The sequence below is a fragment of the Mercenaria mercenaria genome, chromosome 6 (genome assembly GCF_021730395.1).
Source record: "Mercenaria mercenaria strain notata chromosome 6, MADL_Memer_1, whole genome shotgun sequence".
Lineage (NCBI taxonomy): Eukaryota > Metazoa > Mollusca > Bivalvia > Venerida > Veneridae > Mercenaria > Mercenaria mercenaria.
This window is the reverse complement of record NC_069366.1, coordinates 28,574,901-28,588,646: the sequence shown is the minus strand read 5'-3', so window position 1 is coordinate 28,588,646 and position 13,746 is coordinate 28,574,901. Positions and strand designations below refer to the sequence as shown.

At 34.2% G+C, this 13,746-nt stretch overlaps 1 protein-coding gene across 1 annotated transcript in view; it reads left to right on the top strand.

The window, feature by feature from the left end:
- LOC123549318 (synaptic vesicle membrane protein VAT-1 homolog-like) overlaps window positions 1-11,780 on the top strand; it is a 28,403-nt gene extending 16,623 nt beyond the window's left edge. The window contains exons 6-8 of the mRNA XM_053545481.1: window positions 1,792-1,986; window positions 4,166-4,258; window positions 7,022-11,780. Of these exons, the coding sequence (XP_053401456.1) occupies window positions 1,792-1,986; window positions 4,166-4,258; window positions 7,022-7,114 (381 nt within the window). The 3' untranslated portion in view covers window positions 7,115-11,780. The remainder of the gene's footprint in view (window positions 1-1,791; window positions 1,987-4,165; window positions 4,259-7,021) is intronic.
- The last annotated feature ends 1,966 nt before the right edge of the window (window positions 11,781-13,746 follow it).

Here is a 13,746-nt window from a genome sequence, read left to right as displayed (position 1 = left end):
TTACTTGAAATTGTTTTGCAGAGGACAACGGTAAGGAAATTCAAACTCTCCTTTCCCTTTGCCTAAAACTTTTTGTATTTATCACAATTTTGCTGTTAACATGGGCAGGTTTGGTGATTCAAGATTTAGCTTCCTCTGTTTGTATAATTAGTGAACAGAACTTGAAAAATAACCTTGGTTGTTGAATTAAAGGGATTATAATATATATATAGACTGTCTTTGATTTTATTTCTTGAATTTACTTTTAAAACTAACTAGCAGTAGCATTTATAGGGATTTCTGTTGTAACATGACAGGTTTTGATATGTAGTTTATAGTTTATGTTGAAATCCTGGCATATATTTTAGGAACTTAGGGTTTGTTGTTTAATGACAGGTGCTGCTGTCTTAAGGGTCTACTGGACCCTTATTCATCAAATGTTTTAGTCTGAAACTTTGCTCTGTAATTTTTAGATTAGCACAAGTTGTAATGAAACTTCATACAAACAACTCAAGAAAACATTTTCATTATAAATTTTTTATGGAATTGAATGAAACTTGGCACAAATATTGCATTTGCTCCAACAAAAACATACACAAGGTTTCAGTGATATAGATTTATTACAAAGGAAGTGACTGCAATTTGAAATTTTGAATTTTAAAGTCTAAGTCAAGATTTAAGACTTAAACCTTGATGAATCTGGGTATTGTGGTTATTTTTTATGTCTGAATGTAATTATAGGTTATCTATAGTTTCCAGTTGAATTCTGGGCCTCTTTTGGAGTGCAATATACATTACACAGAAAAAGGACAAAACCATTTTTGCCCCTTCCAGTAGGGGAATATTTTGCTGGGCAATAGTCGTTTATATATGTAAGAGGTCACAGAGAATATGGTACTTTATATTCAAAAATGAAAAGTGTTGCATTAGAAGATTTACAAGTGTATACTGTACTTTTAAATAGGTGTACATTGCCTGCTTTTTCGCAAATAGTCATATAATGTCTTTAAGAAAATGGAAGAAGATATTAAGGTATATAACTGATACAATTCCAGAAAACTATTTCATTCTCAGCTGAGTTTGATTATGAAACTTTATTTGTCATAAATGTCTAAATCAACTGTTAAGTTAATTACTGTTTCAGATGACTATTCCGTAGTCGATCTTAAATGGATTTTAATCTTTAAAGTATGGTAGATTCTGCATTTAAAATTTAAATCTCTAACTCAGCTGAGAACGAAAAATGTTTTGTGAACATGGGGCCTGGTGATTGAGATGAATTGTAGTGTTTTTTCTCTTCAATAAATTGTGACATGATGCATTGTCACAACGAAAATATGGCCACCATTTGAGAAATGCCTTACTGGTTCCAGTGAATGAATTTGATAACTCTCTATCCAAACTGATTGTCATTCCCGAGAATGCTATTTCATTCAGTTTCATTCATGTTTTCCATGTTTGTGTTGAAATATGTAAGACATATATTGTACTGGACACAGTCAGCTCAGATTTATTTAGTAACTGTTTAATTTACTGACATCAAATATAACATCTTAACGTCTGGCTGAATTTGACCTGACGCAGTCTGCAGATATAATGTAGCCGGCACAGTGGATAAGTGGTATGGATAGACGGACATTGTTATATTTAAAAAGATATAATGATCATTTTTTCATTCATCTACATGTAAATTGTGCATGTCCCCACGGGCATTCAGCCAGTGTATTAGTGTTTGAATTTAAAATTTGAAACAACCACATTTTCAGGTCATTCCTTCGTAAGGAAGGTTTATATATATTTACTTTATTTTAGTGGTGGCAAGTAGACAAAGTTAGTCCCATCAAATGTTATGACGAGAACAAAACAATATCCGGATTCCAGCTACGGAACTTGGCGTTCCAGCAAGGCCAGGATGGGTACATCCGCACTGTTATGAACAAACTGTTTCAGCTTTACAGCCTAGGAAAAATTCAACCGGTCATTGACTCAACATACGCATTTGAAGATGTAAGTAAAATCAGTTGGTATAAATATATGTCGAGAATGTTTTGGGAACATTTAAGATAATTGAAAGAGTAATGCAAGTTATATCTAGGCTAGTATAGGAAAGGGGAACACTGCGAAAAATATGTGCATATACGGAAGTATACGGCCCCGTATATGTCTAATATACGAATATCATATAAAAGGTATCTTTCCTGAGAGTAAGATCAAAACCTACGCCTTAAACATACTTTTGGACCTTGACAATCCCTAACTTTGAATACTGACATAAACTGTTGAAACGTATTTATGCTAAGTATGAATGAACGGATCCATGTGAGAAAAACATGAATGTCCAATTAAAGAATACGGGATTCCCGTATATGGAATGTTCCATATACGGGAAAAATGTTTCCGTATACGCCCGTATATTAGGAGTATACGGAATGCGTACACTCCCGTATACGGAACCATTTTCCGCAGTGGAAAGACCGCCTGAGTAGCCAAGTTGTAGAGCCTGCACTTCGAATGTGTACTCACTTTGTTGCCATGTCGTACCAAAGACATGAAAAATGGTACTAGTAGCTTCATTGCTTGGCCCTAGGTATTAGGAAGATAGTTTTAGACCAGTTGGTGTAACCTGACTGGATAGGATATCATGTCGTGTCCAAGGCATGATATTCCAGTGAGGTACGTAACACCATAAAGATGGTAAATGTGCTCACTGCTTCCAGTAGACGCCATCATTTATACGACTAAAATTATGTTGAATTGGACTTACGTTGAAACCTCAGCAGGCACAGTAGTTTTATATAAAAATATATTGAAAGGAAAAGAAATGTTGGCAAGGTTTTTGCAATGTTTGTTACTTTTGTTGCTTGCTTTTAGGTAAGACACACATCTGGAACAAGTAAAGAGGAATTTGTCATATACATTAGTAAACAGATAATGCAGAAAACTTCCTAAACATAGTTTTTCCTTTGTCTTTTTAACCTTCAGCCTGTCATCGGCAAGTGATTCTGTCTTTGCAACCAGTGCAGACTAAGATCAGCTTGAACTTTCTTGCAGGCTGATCTTGGTCTGCACTGTTGGCTATTAAGTCAGTAAATTTTAGTGAATATCCCTTCAAATTATAAATGGTACTGCCCAAATTGAATGATGGACCAGTCCACTTTAGAAATTTAGTCAATAGTAGTTGGACAAAACTTAAGTTCTACTGTATTGATTTAACTTGATGAGCCGCTGGAGTTAATGTTACAGATTTGTTCTATAAATATGTTTTTGCTATAAAAGGTAATGTTATCTCTTTCCAAAGAGATCACCTTACTAAAACTACTTCACCAGAATTTATTGACAGGTTGTATGTTAGGCGGATTTATTACTCTTTTCCAATTATTTTCAGACATAAAACTATTGATTTTGTCTGCAGATAGGTTACAAATTAATTTGCTTTCCTTAAAGCATTTTTAAAGTCCCATTTTGAAAAAAAAAAAACGGATGTATTATGGAATGGTGGTGCCTGTCTGTCCATTACATTTTCTTTTTCAGGACTCTTTTTAAGTATGAAAATATAACAACTGCAGCTTTCAGACTTTACACAATGACTAAATGTCTCTTGAGATTTGGGGTCAGTAGGCCAAAGGTCAATGTCACAGTGACCTTGAAATTGAAAATGGTTTCAGATCGATATCTAGAGCACTTTAAGGTTTATGGCCATCAAATTTCACAGAATGATCAGGAAGTGACCATTATTGTTTTTTGGGTCTGTACCTCAAGATGAAGGTCATAGTGACCTTGAGATTGAAAGTTGTTTCTGATCAGTTACTGGAGAATGCTAAGACTTATGGCCCTTATACTTCATAGAAAAATTGCCTATATTTTGTAGATGACCCCTAACTTAAGGTCAAAGGTCAGTGTCTTATTTTACAAAATAATATACCCAATTGCCTCCGGTGGGTCATGATGTTTGGAAGGTGTATGTGTTTTAGAATCTGTTCTTGTTTTCATTTATTTCAAAACAGTTACTGACCAAAACAAACCAAAATAACAACATTGAAGGCTTTTCAAAGTTCTTCTTTAGAGTTATTGCAGTAAATGCTTAAAAAAGACTATAAAAGCCAGTTAATGGGTACACAATTTCCTAATTCATAGTGAAAAAAGAAAAAAAATATTTAAATTTAAAAATTTGTGGTAATATTTGTAGGTTGCAGAGGCAATGCAGAAGATGCATGATAGAAAGAACATTGGAAAGCTGATCCTGGATCCTGCACAGGAGCCGAAACCTCCTAAAGTTCAGGTAAGTTGAAAATAAAATTTAGCAAGCCTCGTTCAAAAATAATGCAGCTAGCAACTGAAAATGTTTTGTTGTTGGGTCAGTTGTTATCAACATTTTAAATTTGAAATTAAGACTTCCTTCAGTTACAAATCAAAATTGCTGAAACTTTACATATCATTGTGTTGTTTTGTATGCTATATTTATGCCAAGTTTCATTAAAGGCACTGGCCTCCAGATCGTTTGACAACAACATAAAAAGATTTTTTGTTAGATATCTGGAAATAAATGCTACATGTCTTAAGAATGCTTTGAAACTTAATTACTGATAGACTGTATGTTAATGAAACACAGAATTAGTTTTTATTAATTTTTACGATGAAAATCGAAAATGTTTGTAACGCTTTACTCGTTTGTAACGCTTTACTCGAGGTAAACTGCCTCGATTATAAATATGTATATTTAACGTGCATTGAACACTAAATCCTCCTTAGCGCTATTGGAAGCGAAAGCGGAAAACTTTTTAGCTCACCTGAGCCAAAGGCTTATGGTGAGCTTTTGTGACCGCTCAATGTCCGGCGTGCGTCGTCCGTCCGTCAACATTTCCTAAAAAAAGTCTTCTTGAAAACCACTTGGCAGAATTACACCAAACTTCACAGGAATGATCCTTGGGTGGCCCCCTTTCAAAATTGTTCAAAGAATTTAATTCCATGCAGAACTCTGGTTGCCATGGCAACCGAAAGGAAAAACTTTAAAAATCTTCTTGTCCAAAACCACAGGACCTAGGGCTTTGATATCTGGTTTGTAGCATCATCTAGTGGTCCTCTACCAAACTTGTTCAAATTATTCCCCTAGGGTCAAATTGGCCCCGCCCCGGGGTTCACATGGTTTATAGAGACTTATATAGGGAAAACTTTGAAAATCTTCTTGTACAAAACCACATGGCCTATGGCTTTGATATTTGGTATGTAGCATCATTTAGTGGTCCTCTACCAAGATTGTTCAAATTATCCCCCTTGGGTCAAATATGGCCTCGCCCCAGGGGTCACATGGTTTATATAGACTTATATAGAGAAAATTTTGAAAATCTTCTTGTACAAAACCACATGGCCTAGGGCTTTGATATTTGGTATGTAGCATTATCTAGTAGTCCTCTACCAAGATTTTTCAAATTTCTCCCTAGGGTCAAATATGGCCCCGCCCCGGGGGTCCCAAGTTTTACATAGACTTGTATAGGAAAAAAAGTTTAAAAATTTTCTTGTCTGAAACCACAACAATTAGATCTTTGGTTTGTAGCATTGTCTTATGGTCCTCAACCAAAATTGTTCAAAGTGTATCCCTGGGGTGAAAAGAGGCCCTGCCCTGGGGGTCCCAAGTTTTATATGGACATATAGGAAAAAGCTTTAAAAATTTTCTTGTCTGAAAATTTTCTTGTGCGACCTAGGCTTTTGATATTTGGTATGATGAATTGTCTAGGAAGTCCTCTACCAAAATTGTTCAAATTATGCCCCTGGGGTTAAAAGAGGCCCCGCCCTGGGGTCACTTAGTTATTATGTGAGTTATATAGGAAAAAATACTTAAAAATCATCTGATCCTATTTCCAAGACTATTTAATTATAATTACCTGATGACCCCAAGTAATATGATGTCACTTGACTTGGCCTTGACCTACTGACCTACTTTCTTGTTTTTTAAGATACAGCCTTGAAATTTTGATGACTTACACAGTTTTGCACACAAATTGTAAAACTGAATTTCATTGACCATGAATGTGACCTACTGACTTTCTTAATATTTTATTATCAGTTTGATATTTGAAACATGTAGCTCATATTACTCAGATGAGCGATCCAGGGTCATCATGACCCTCTTGTTTATTGCTGTGGCGGTCCGGGTTCGATTCCCGATGTGGTCGTCTTTTTTTCTTGATTTGGCATTTTTAAAATAGTTTAGAGACAAAAACTCATATTCTAATGTTCATAATATGACCAAACTTCAATATGAAAGAAAAATAATTTTTTAGCCGAAATCTGGAGGTCAGCGCCTTCAAAGTCTGTGCAAGATAACAAATACATATTAAAAGCTGATTTTAGCATTTCAGCCTGAGTTTCAGACTAGATATTCATGACTATGGGCCCAGTGTTTCATTTAACCCTTACCATGCTGGACACGATTGATTCTGCCTTTGCGACCAGTGTAGATCATGATCAGCCTGCACATCCATGCAGTCTGATCAAGATCTGCACTGTTCGCCATTCTGTCAGTATCTTTTTGGTAAGCACCCCTATTAACAGTTGATGGTACTGTTCAAATTGAAATATGGACAAGTTTGTTATAGAAATTTAGCTGGGTAAGGGTTAAATCTTTTCTTTCTGATCAATTACTCCAGTAAGGAATAGGGTATTGAGTCCAAGCTTTGAATTTAGGAAGCTAGCATAGAGGCCATGATAAAGGTCAAGATCATTTAACTAAAAATAGAACAGTGGTTTTCTCACAGTGATTTCAGGTAGGAATGAGGTAAATGGACCAAACTGGGTAAAAGTGTAGCTTTCATCGAGAGCAATTTTATGTAGCATGGGTCATTTTCATTGTAACTAGATATAGATTCAATCAAAAATTTAGAATGAGTAGCTTTTAAAAAGACTGAAATTCAGTTGCATTGAAGTGCTTTTTTCAGGCCGAGAATGCTTCTTCAAGGGTAAAATCTTTAACCCATTCGGTAGGGGATACCAGTTCACTGAATTTCTTGTGTTTCGTTTTATTCCACATTCTGTTTTCAACTTTCAGAGTGCTCCCTCTGTAGAAGGTGCTTCCCCTCCAGAAGAGAACAAAGAGAAGGAAGAAAACAAAGATGCTGTAGTCAATGGAGATCAACAGTAGTGAAATACTCCATTTGTGTAAATCCTTAGTCTGCCTTTTGCTTGTTAAGACAGTTGCACTGAATGCTGATACTATAAGTACTTTGATTGGTATGTCGGGACCAATTAGTGTAAATTATTTGCTTAAATTTTTACATATATCTGCAAGTTTACTTCGGAAAGTGTTCAGAATGCAGCGTTTCATCCATTTAAGAGAAGGTTCTGTTGTCAGAGAAAATGTAGGTTATTAAACAACTGTTATTAAGGATTAAACAACCGTTATTAAGGATTAAACAACTGTTATTAAGGATTAAATAACTGCTATTAAGGATTAAACAACTGTTATTAAGGATACAGCTGTAAAAGATGTTAGTGTTGTTGGTATATTTCTATTCAGCTAAATGTTATAGTTGTCAAGAAATAATTTGTTTTTAATACTGTTAGCTTATAATGGGTATTGATGTTTCTTCCTTAATTGATTTACAGGTTTTTTTAAATATACTTTTTGACAAAAAGCAGTTAACATATCACACAGCTGCTTTAAATGTATCTTTATGGATAATACCAGTACCTTAAACAAGGTCATTTCCAAGGCTTAGAATAGAACATGTGTGCAACTTCTATTTTCTCTTTTTTTAACCCAACTGTACATAGTATATGGAGAGCTATCCTACTCAACCGGGTGTCCCTTTTGTACTTCCTTAATGTTATGATACACTTTACAGCTATCTCTGTTATTACTAAATACATTTAACACAGACTTAAACTATTGTCCAATATCATCATCATCATCCACAATGAATTCACTGAACTCTCCTGCTTCCTCAGATATTCCCAGTTTTACTACCCAGCATCAAAACAGTTGAGCGCACTGTCTCCTGTGACAGCTCTTGTTTGCTAGATAAAAGTACACAATGGTATGCTTAAGATATGTATCAGACACATTGTAAAAATAATGAAATTTTGAAGATATAATTTCTACACCTGAGACATATTATATATTGCATATGGACATGAAATAAATTTGTTTCTTCACAACCTCTATCAATTTCTAGTGAATGTCTGAAAAGGTGAAAACCATAAAAGGAGTGCCTGGAAATTAATTACAACAGACTAATCCTGTAGAATTTGTACCAAGAGAAATTTAAATTCTCAAAGGCCATTTATCAAGCAGCACTTTGTCAAAATATAAAAAAAAAACAACAAAAAACAGTTGACATTTTTATGTCATCCTTATGTAGCATGCTTGCAGAAATTTATTGTTAACAAAATCGAAGATATTATTTTGGGATACTTGCTTTTTTGACACCCTCATAGTGGAGTCATTTTAGTCTTTTTAAATCTTACAATAATAGATTTGTCAAAACATTTTAATATTTTAAGAAATTTATTTAGCTATTTAGGTTTTTTGCATTTACTTGTTAAAAGAGGTTTATGCTTTATATTTTGTTAAATTCAGTTTCATATGCTGATTTTAGGAGTTCAAGTAATTGTTCCATGTTATTTTTTACTCGTAGAATGTTTTTGATTACATTTAAATCCTATGTTTAAGATTTGCTATGATTAAGTGTCTGTTCTAAATGTCACTGATAACTTGAGAACTAAAGATTCTAAGTCATAGAAGATTATCATTATATATCTTGAGATTTGTATGCTGTTCTTAATATTTAACTTTTTTTTTAAATCAACAATCTTCTGTATTGTTGCCATTACCTAACAAAAGGAATTCCCAAGATTTACATTATTACCATAATCTAATAGTAGGACTTCCCAGGATTTACATTATTACGATGATCTAATAAAAGGAATTCCCAGGATTTACATTACAATGTATTACCATGATCTAATTAAAGGAATTACTGGGATTTACCTTATTACCATAATTTAATAGAAGGAATTCCCAGGATTTACATTATCACCATAACGTAATAGAAAGAATTCCCAGGATTTACATTATTACCATCATCTAATAGAAGGAATTCCCAGGATTTACATTATTACCATAATGTGTAATTGAGGAAAACATTACCTAAAATAAGGGATATTCCCGGTATTTACATTCTTACCATCACCTAGATAGAAGGCATTCCCAGGATTTGTATTCTTATCATTATCCAACAGAAGGAATTCGCAGATTTTGCACTTACCACTACATAATATGAGAAAATCTCAGGATTTGTATTCTTCCCATTGCCTAATAGGAGGAATTCCCAGAAGTTGCACTTACCATTATGTAAAAAAAGGAATTCTCAGGATTTGATTTCTTCCCATTACCTTATAGAAGGAATTCGTACCATTCTGTAATAGAAGGAATTCCAACAATTTGTTTTCCCATTATCTTTTAGAAGGAATTCGTACCATTCTGTAATAGAAGGAATTCCAACAATTTGTTTTCCCATTATCTAATAGGACTTCCAAGGATTTTTATTCTGTTGTGCATATAAAAATGTACTTAAACATTCCTTTGTGTAACATTTCTTTTATAGTGAATAAAATTCAAGATATACTGAATTGCTCTACTTGTCACATTACCTTGTTGGTAATAAAAAACATTCTAATACTGCCTATGTTCTTATATGGAATGTATTGAATGAGAATTTATGCTTCTTCATACCTTACTGAATAGTGAAGTGTATTAAAAAGAGTTTGTAATCTCCTCACTCTTTATATTACTTTGTAAGCAATAGAGAACATTCAAAGATTGTTTAACCCTTACCATGCTAAATTTCTATAATGGACTGGTCCATCTTCCAATATGGGCAGTACCATTTATCATTTGAAGGGGTGTTTACTAAAAATTTACTGACTGAATAGCGAACAGTGCAGACCATGATCAGACTGCACGGATGTGCAGGCTGATCTTGGTCTGCACTGGTCGCAAAGGCAGAATCACTTGCCGCCAGCAGGCTAAGGGTTAATCTCTCTGCTATTGCATTCCTATATGGACAGGTCACTTTATGAGTTACTATGTGATACTCAGTTGCTTCAGTCAGACAACTGTCATGGTTATAATAATTTTTTAATGGCTTGTTAATCTTGTTATATGAATAATAAAGCATATAATTGTAAAATTGTGTGTAAAGTTATCTTGTTGTTGAATTTATTTGAAAGCTTTTCTTGTCGAAAGTTTTTTGTTAAAGTTTTTGTCATATGATACCCCAACCACCAACATTAATTTGCAGAAAGCCAAACAATTTTTACATTTGTTACATTTACACTTTTTTTTTTTTTACAATTTTAGGTATAAATGTACTTTTCCTTTTAAAAAAATGTTTTCTGCCAAAACCACTGTATAATTTTGTGTGAATATTTTACTTGTTATAAACTGTTGAGTAGCTAAAGGCATTATAAAAGAATTCTCAGTTTTACTGAAAAACATCCATTAAAAAATAATTTTCATCACAACTTGTGCAATAAGCTTATGTTATTGTTGTGTGCTTGGTATTTCAGATTACATTTTATTTCCTTAAAAAATATTTTTTGTCTATATATGTTCTGCATTCAAGAGGATTAAAAAAGCAATCATCTGAGACTGGCACAGAACATTTTGAAACAAATAAGCAATATTGAATGAAAAGTACCAAGAAAATCTTTCAAGGAGAGTGTGATCTTTTCTTTCAGTAAGTACAGCCTTTACAGCAGGCTATACTTTAGGAATAAAAGAAACGGAGTTCGTTTAGCTATAGATGATGTTATTTAACAAAATTGTTTTATCATGAAAACTCTTATCAAATTTGTCAAAAAAAAAAGTAAAGTAACTTATAAGTGTAGTGTAAAAATTAAAAAAAAAAAAATGAAGATACTTTATTCCGAAGCAGTCGTCATGTTATACTGGACTCTGTATAGAAATATACAATAATGTACCTGATGTCATCCAAGAAGACAAATATATATGTATCATAAGCTCACTGTGCAATAAAAGATGAAAGAATGTGCATGTCACATTGATTCTTAGTAATCAAGAATATAAACATGTTCAATATTAGACCTGTAACTTGCCAAATTTCAGTATGAATCATCAGGTCAACGAAAACCTCCCATTTACATGCCAAATTTCTGTATAAATTGTCAATTCCTCGTTTTAAAATGCCAGATTCAGTCTGTTCCAAACCCTCCTTTTGAAATGCCAGATTTAATATAAACTGCCAAACCTTTCTTTTGAAATACCAGATTTAATACAAAGTGTTCATACATTCCCTTTTACATGCCAGATTGTAATATAGATTGTCAGTACATTCACATAAATATGCCAAATTTCTGTTTAAACTGTCCATACCCTATTGCCTTTTAACATGCCATATTTCAGTGGTAAGTAGCCAGTTTGGCACAGAATTACCCCAGATTCTCGTCAATTTTGTATTTGTGTGATATTCAATAAAATGAAAATCTGTTTTTTGGGTACCTTAATGATCTTTCAAGCAACTGTAAACCTTTTTACAACACCGTAAACCTTTTTACAATACTGTTGAATGCATTATTTCTATATGATCTGTTATTGTTCTGTTTCTTGTTAGTGCAATATGTTAACCTTTTTGAGTACAATGCATCGGTGCTTTGTAACGTAATGTTAAAAAGATTTAAAATTTATTGTATATGATATATATTATATATACATAGCTATATATTTAATTATTCATTATTTATCATATGTGTTAACCCTAGTGTTGTATTAAATGTGTGTACAATAATTTTTTTGTTTCATTGTTCATATCACCCTTTCCAATACAAATGAAATATTGCAGTGATGTAGCTTCACTGAGGCACACCCAGGCAACTGAGAAATATCATTGATGGCTGCTCATGAAATACTGCTCGAGGCAAAGGTTTCTTTTATGCCACCTTCAGAGAAGATGTATGGGTTTGTCAAGGAAAACATGCATTATTACTACCTTTTAAACTTGGATGTAATCATTTTGTATATCATTTACATAATAAGACAATTCGCCGACAAAGGGGCAATATTTGCAATTCTGGACTGACATTGACCAAATGCCCTATACTACATTTACACATATCTGGTATTTCATGGTTACGGACCCCTGCTGGTGAAGTTTCTTTGCATTTTGGAAACTTTTCTGTCGAAGTGTTGTTGCAGTAAGATGTCTTCAAGTTGAATTGTTTCTACACATTCCTAATGATTTTTAGCTCACCTGTCACAAGGTGACAAGGTGAGCTTTTGTGATCGCGCGGTGTCCGCCGTCCGTGCGTGCGTGCGTGCGTGGGTCCGTAAACTTTTGCTTGTGACCACTCTAGAGGTCACATTTTTCATGGGATCTTTATGAAAATTGGTCAGAATGTTCATCTTGATGTTATCTAGGTCAAGTTCGAAACTGGGTCACGTGCCTTCAAAAACTAGGTCAGTAGGTCTAAAAATAGAAAAACCTTGTGACCTCTCTAGAGGCCATATATTTCACAAGATCTTCATGAAAATTGGTCAAAATGTTCATCTTGATGATATCTAGGTCAAGTTCGAAACTGGGTTACGTGCCATCAAAAACTAGCTCAGTAGGTCTAAAAATAGAAAAACCTTGTGACCTCTCTAGAGGCCATATATTTCACAAGATCTTCATGAAAATTGGTCAGAACGTTCATCTTGATGATATCTAGGTCAAGTTCGAAACTGGGTCACGTGCCATCAAAAACTAGGTCAGTAGGTCAAATAATAGAAAAACCTTGTGACCTCTTTAAAGGCCACATTTTTCATGGGATCTGTATGAAAGTTGGTCTGAATGTTCATCTTGATGATATCTAGGTCAAGTTCGAAACTGGGTCACGTGCGGTCAAAAACTAGGTCAGTAGGTCTAAAAATAGAAAAACCTTGTGACCTCTCTAGAGGCCATATATTTCATGAGATCTTCATGAAAATTGGTCAGAATGTTCACCTTGATGATATCTAGGTCAAGTTTGAAAGTGGGACACGTGCTGTCAAAAACTAGGTCAGTAGGTCAAATAATGAAAAAACCTTGTGACCTCTCTAGAGGCCATATTTTTCATGGGATCTGTATGAAAGTTGGTCTGAATGTTCATCTTCATGATATCTAGGTCAGTTTCGAAAGTGGGTCACGTGCCATCAAAAACTAGGTCAGTAGGTCAAATAATAGAAAAACCTTGTGACCTCTCTAAAGGCAATATTTTTCATGGGATCTGTATGAAAGTTGGTCTGAATGTTCATCTTGATGATATCTAGGTCAAGTTTGAAACAGGGTCATGTGCGTTCAAAAACTAGGTCAGTAGGTCTAAAAATAGAACAAGAGATCACAGAGTGATCTTGGCGCCCACCAAGTGCCATTTTTGAGTGTTCCAAATTTCAAGACTTACTGACTAGCTCAAGGTCAAATTTCATTTCCGTACACAACACTGTGCATGTGGTCCAAATTCGAAAGCTGTAGCTCGAGAAATGTGAAAGTAGGTCACTAGATCAATCTTAAGGTCAAAGTTTAATTCGGTACACAAAACTATGCAAGTGGTCCGAATTTGAAGGCTTAGCTTGAGAAATGTGTAAGTAGGTCACTAGGTCAAAATCAAAGGTCAAATTTCACTTCAGAACACAAATCTATGCATGTGGTCCAAATCTGAAGCCTGTACCTTCAAAAATGTGAAAGTAGGTCACTAGGTCAATGTCAAGGTCAAAGTTTGTTTCGGTACACAATCCTA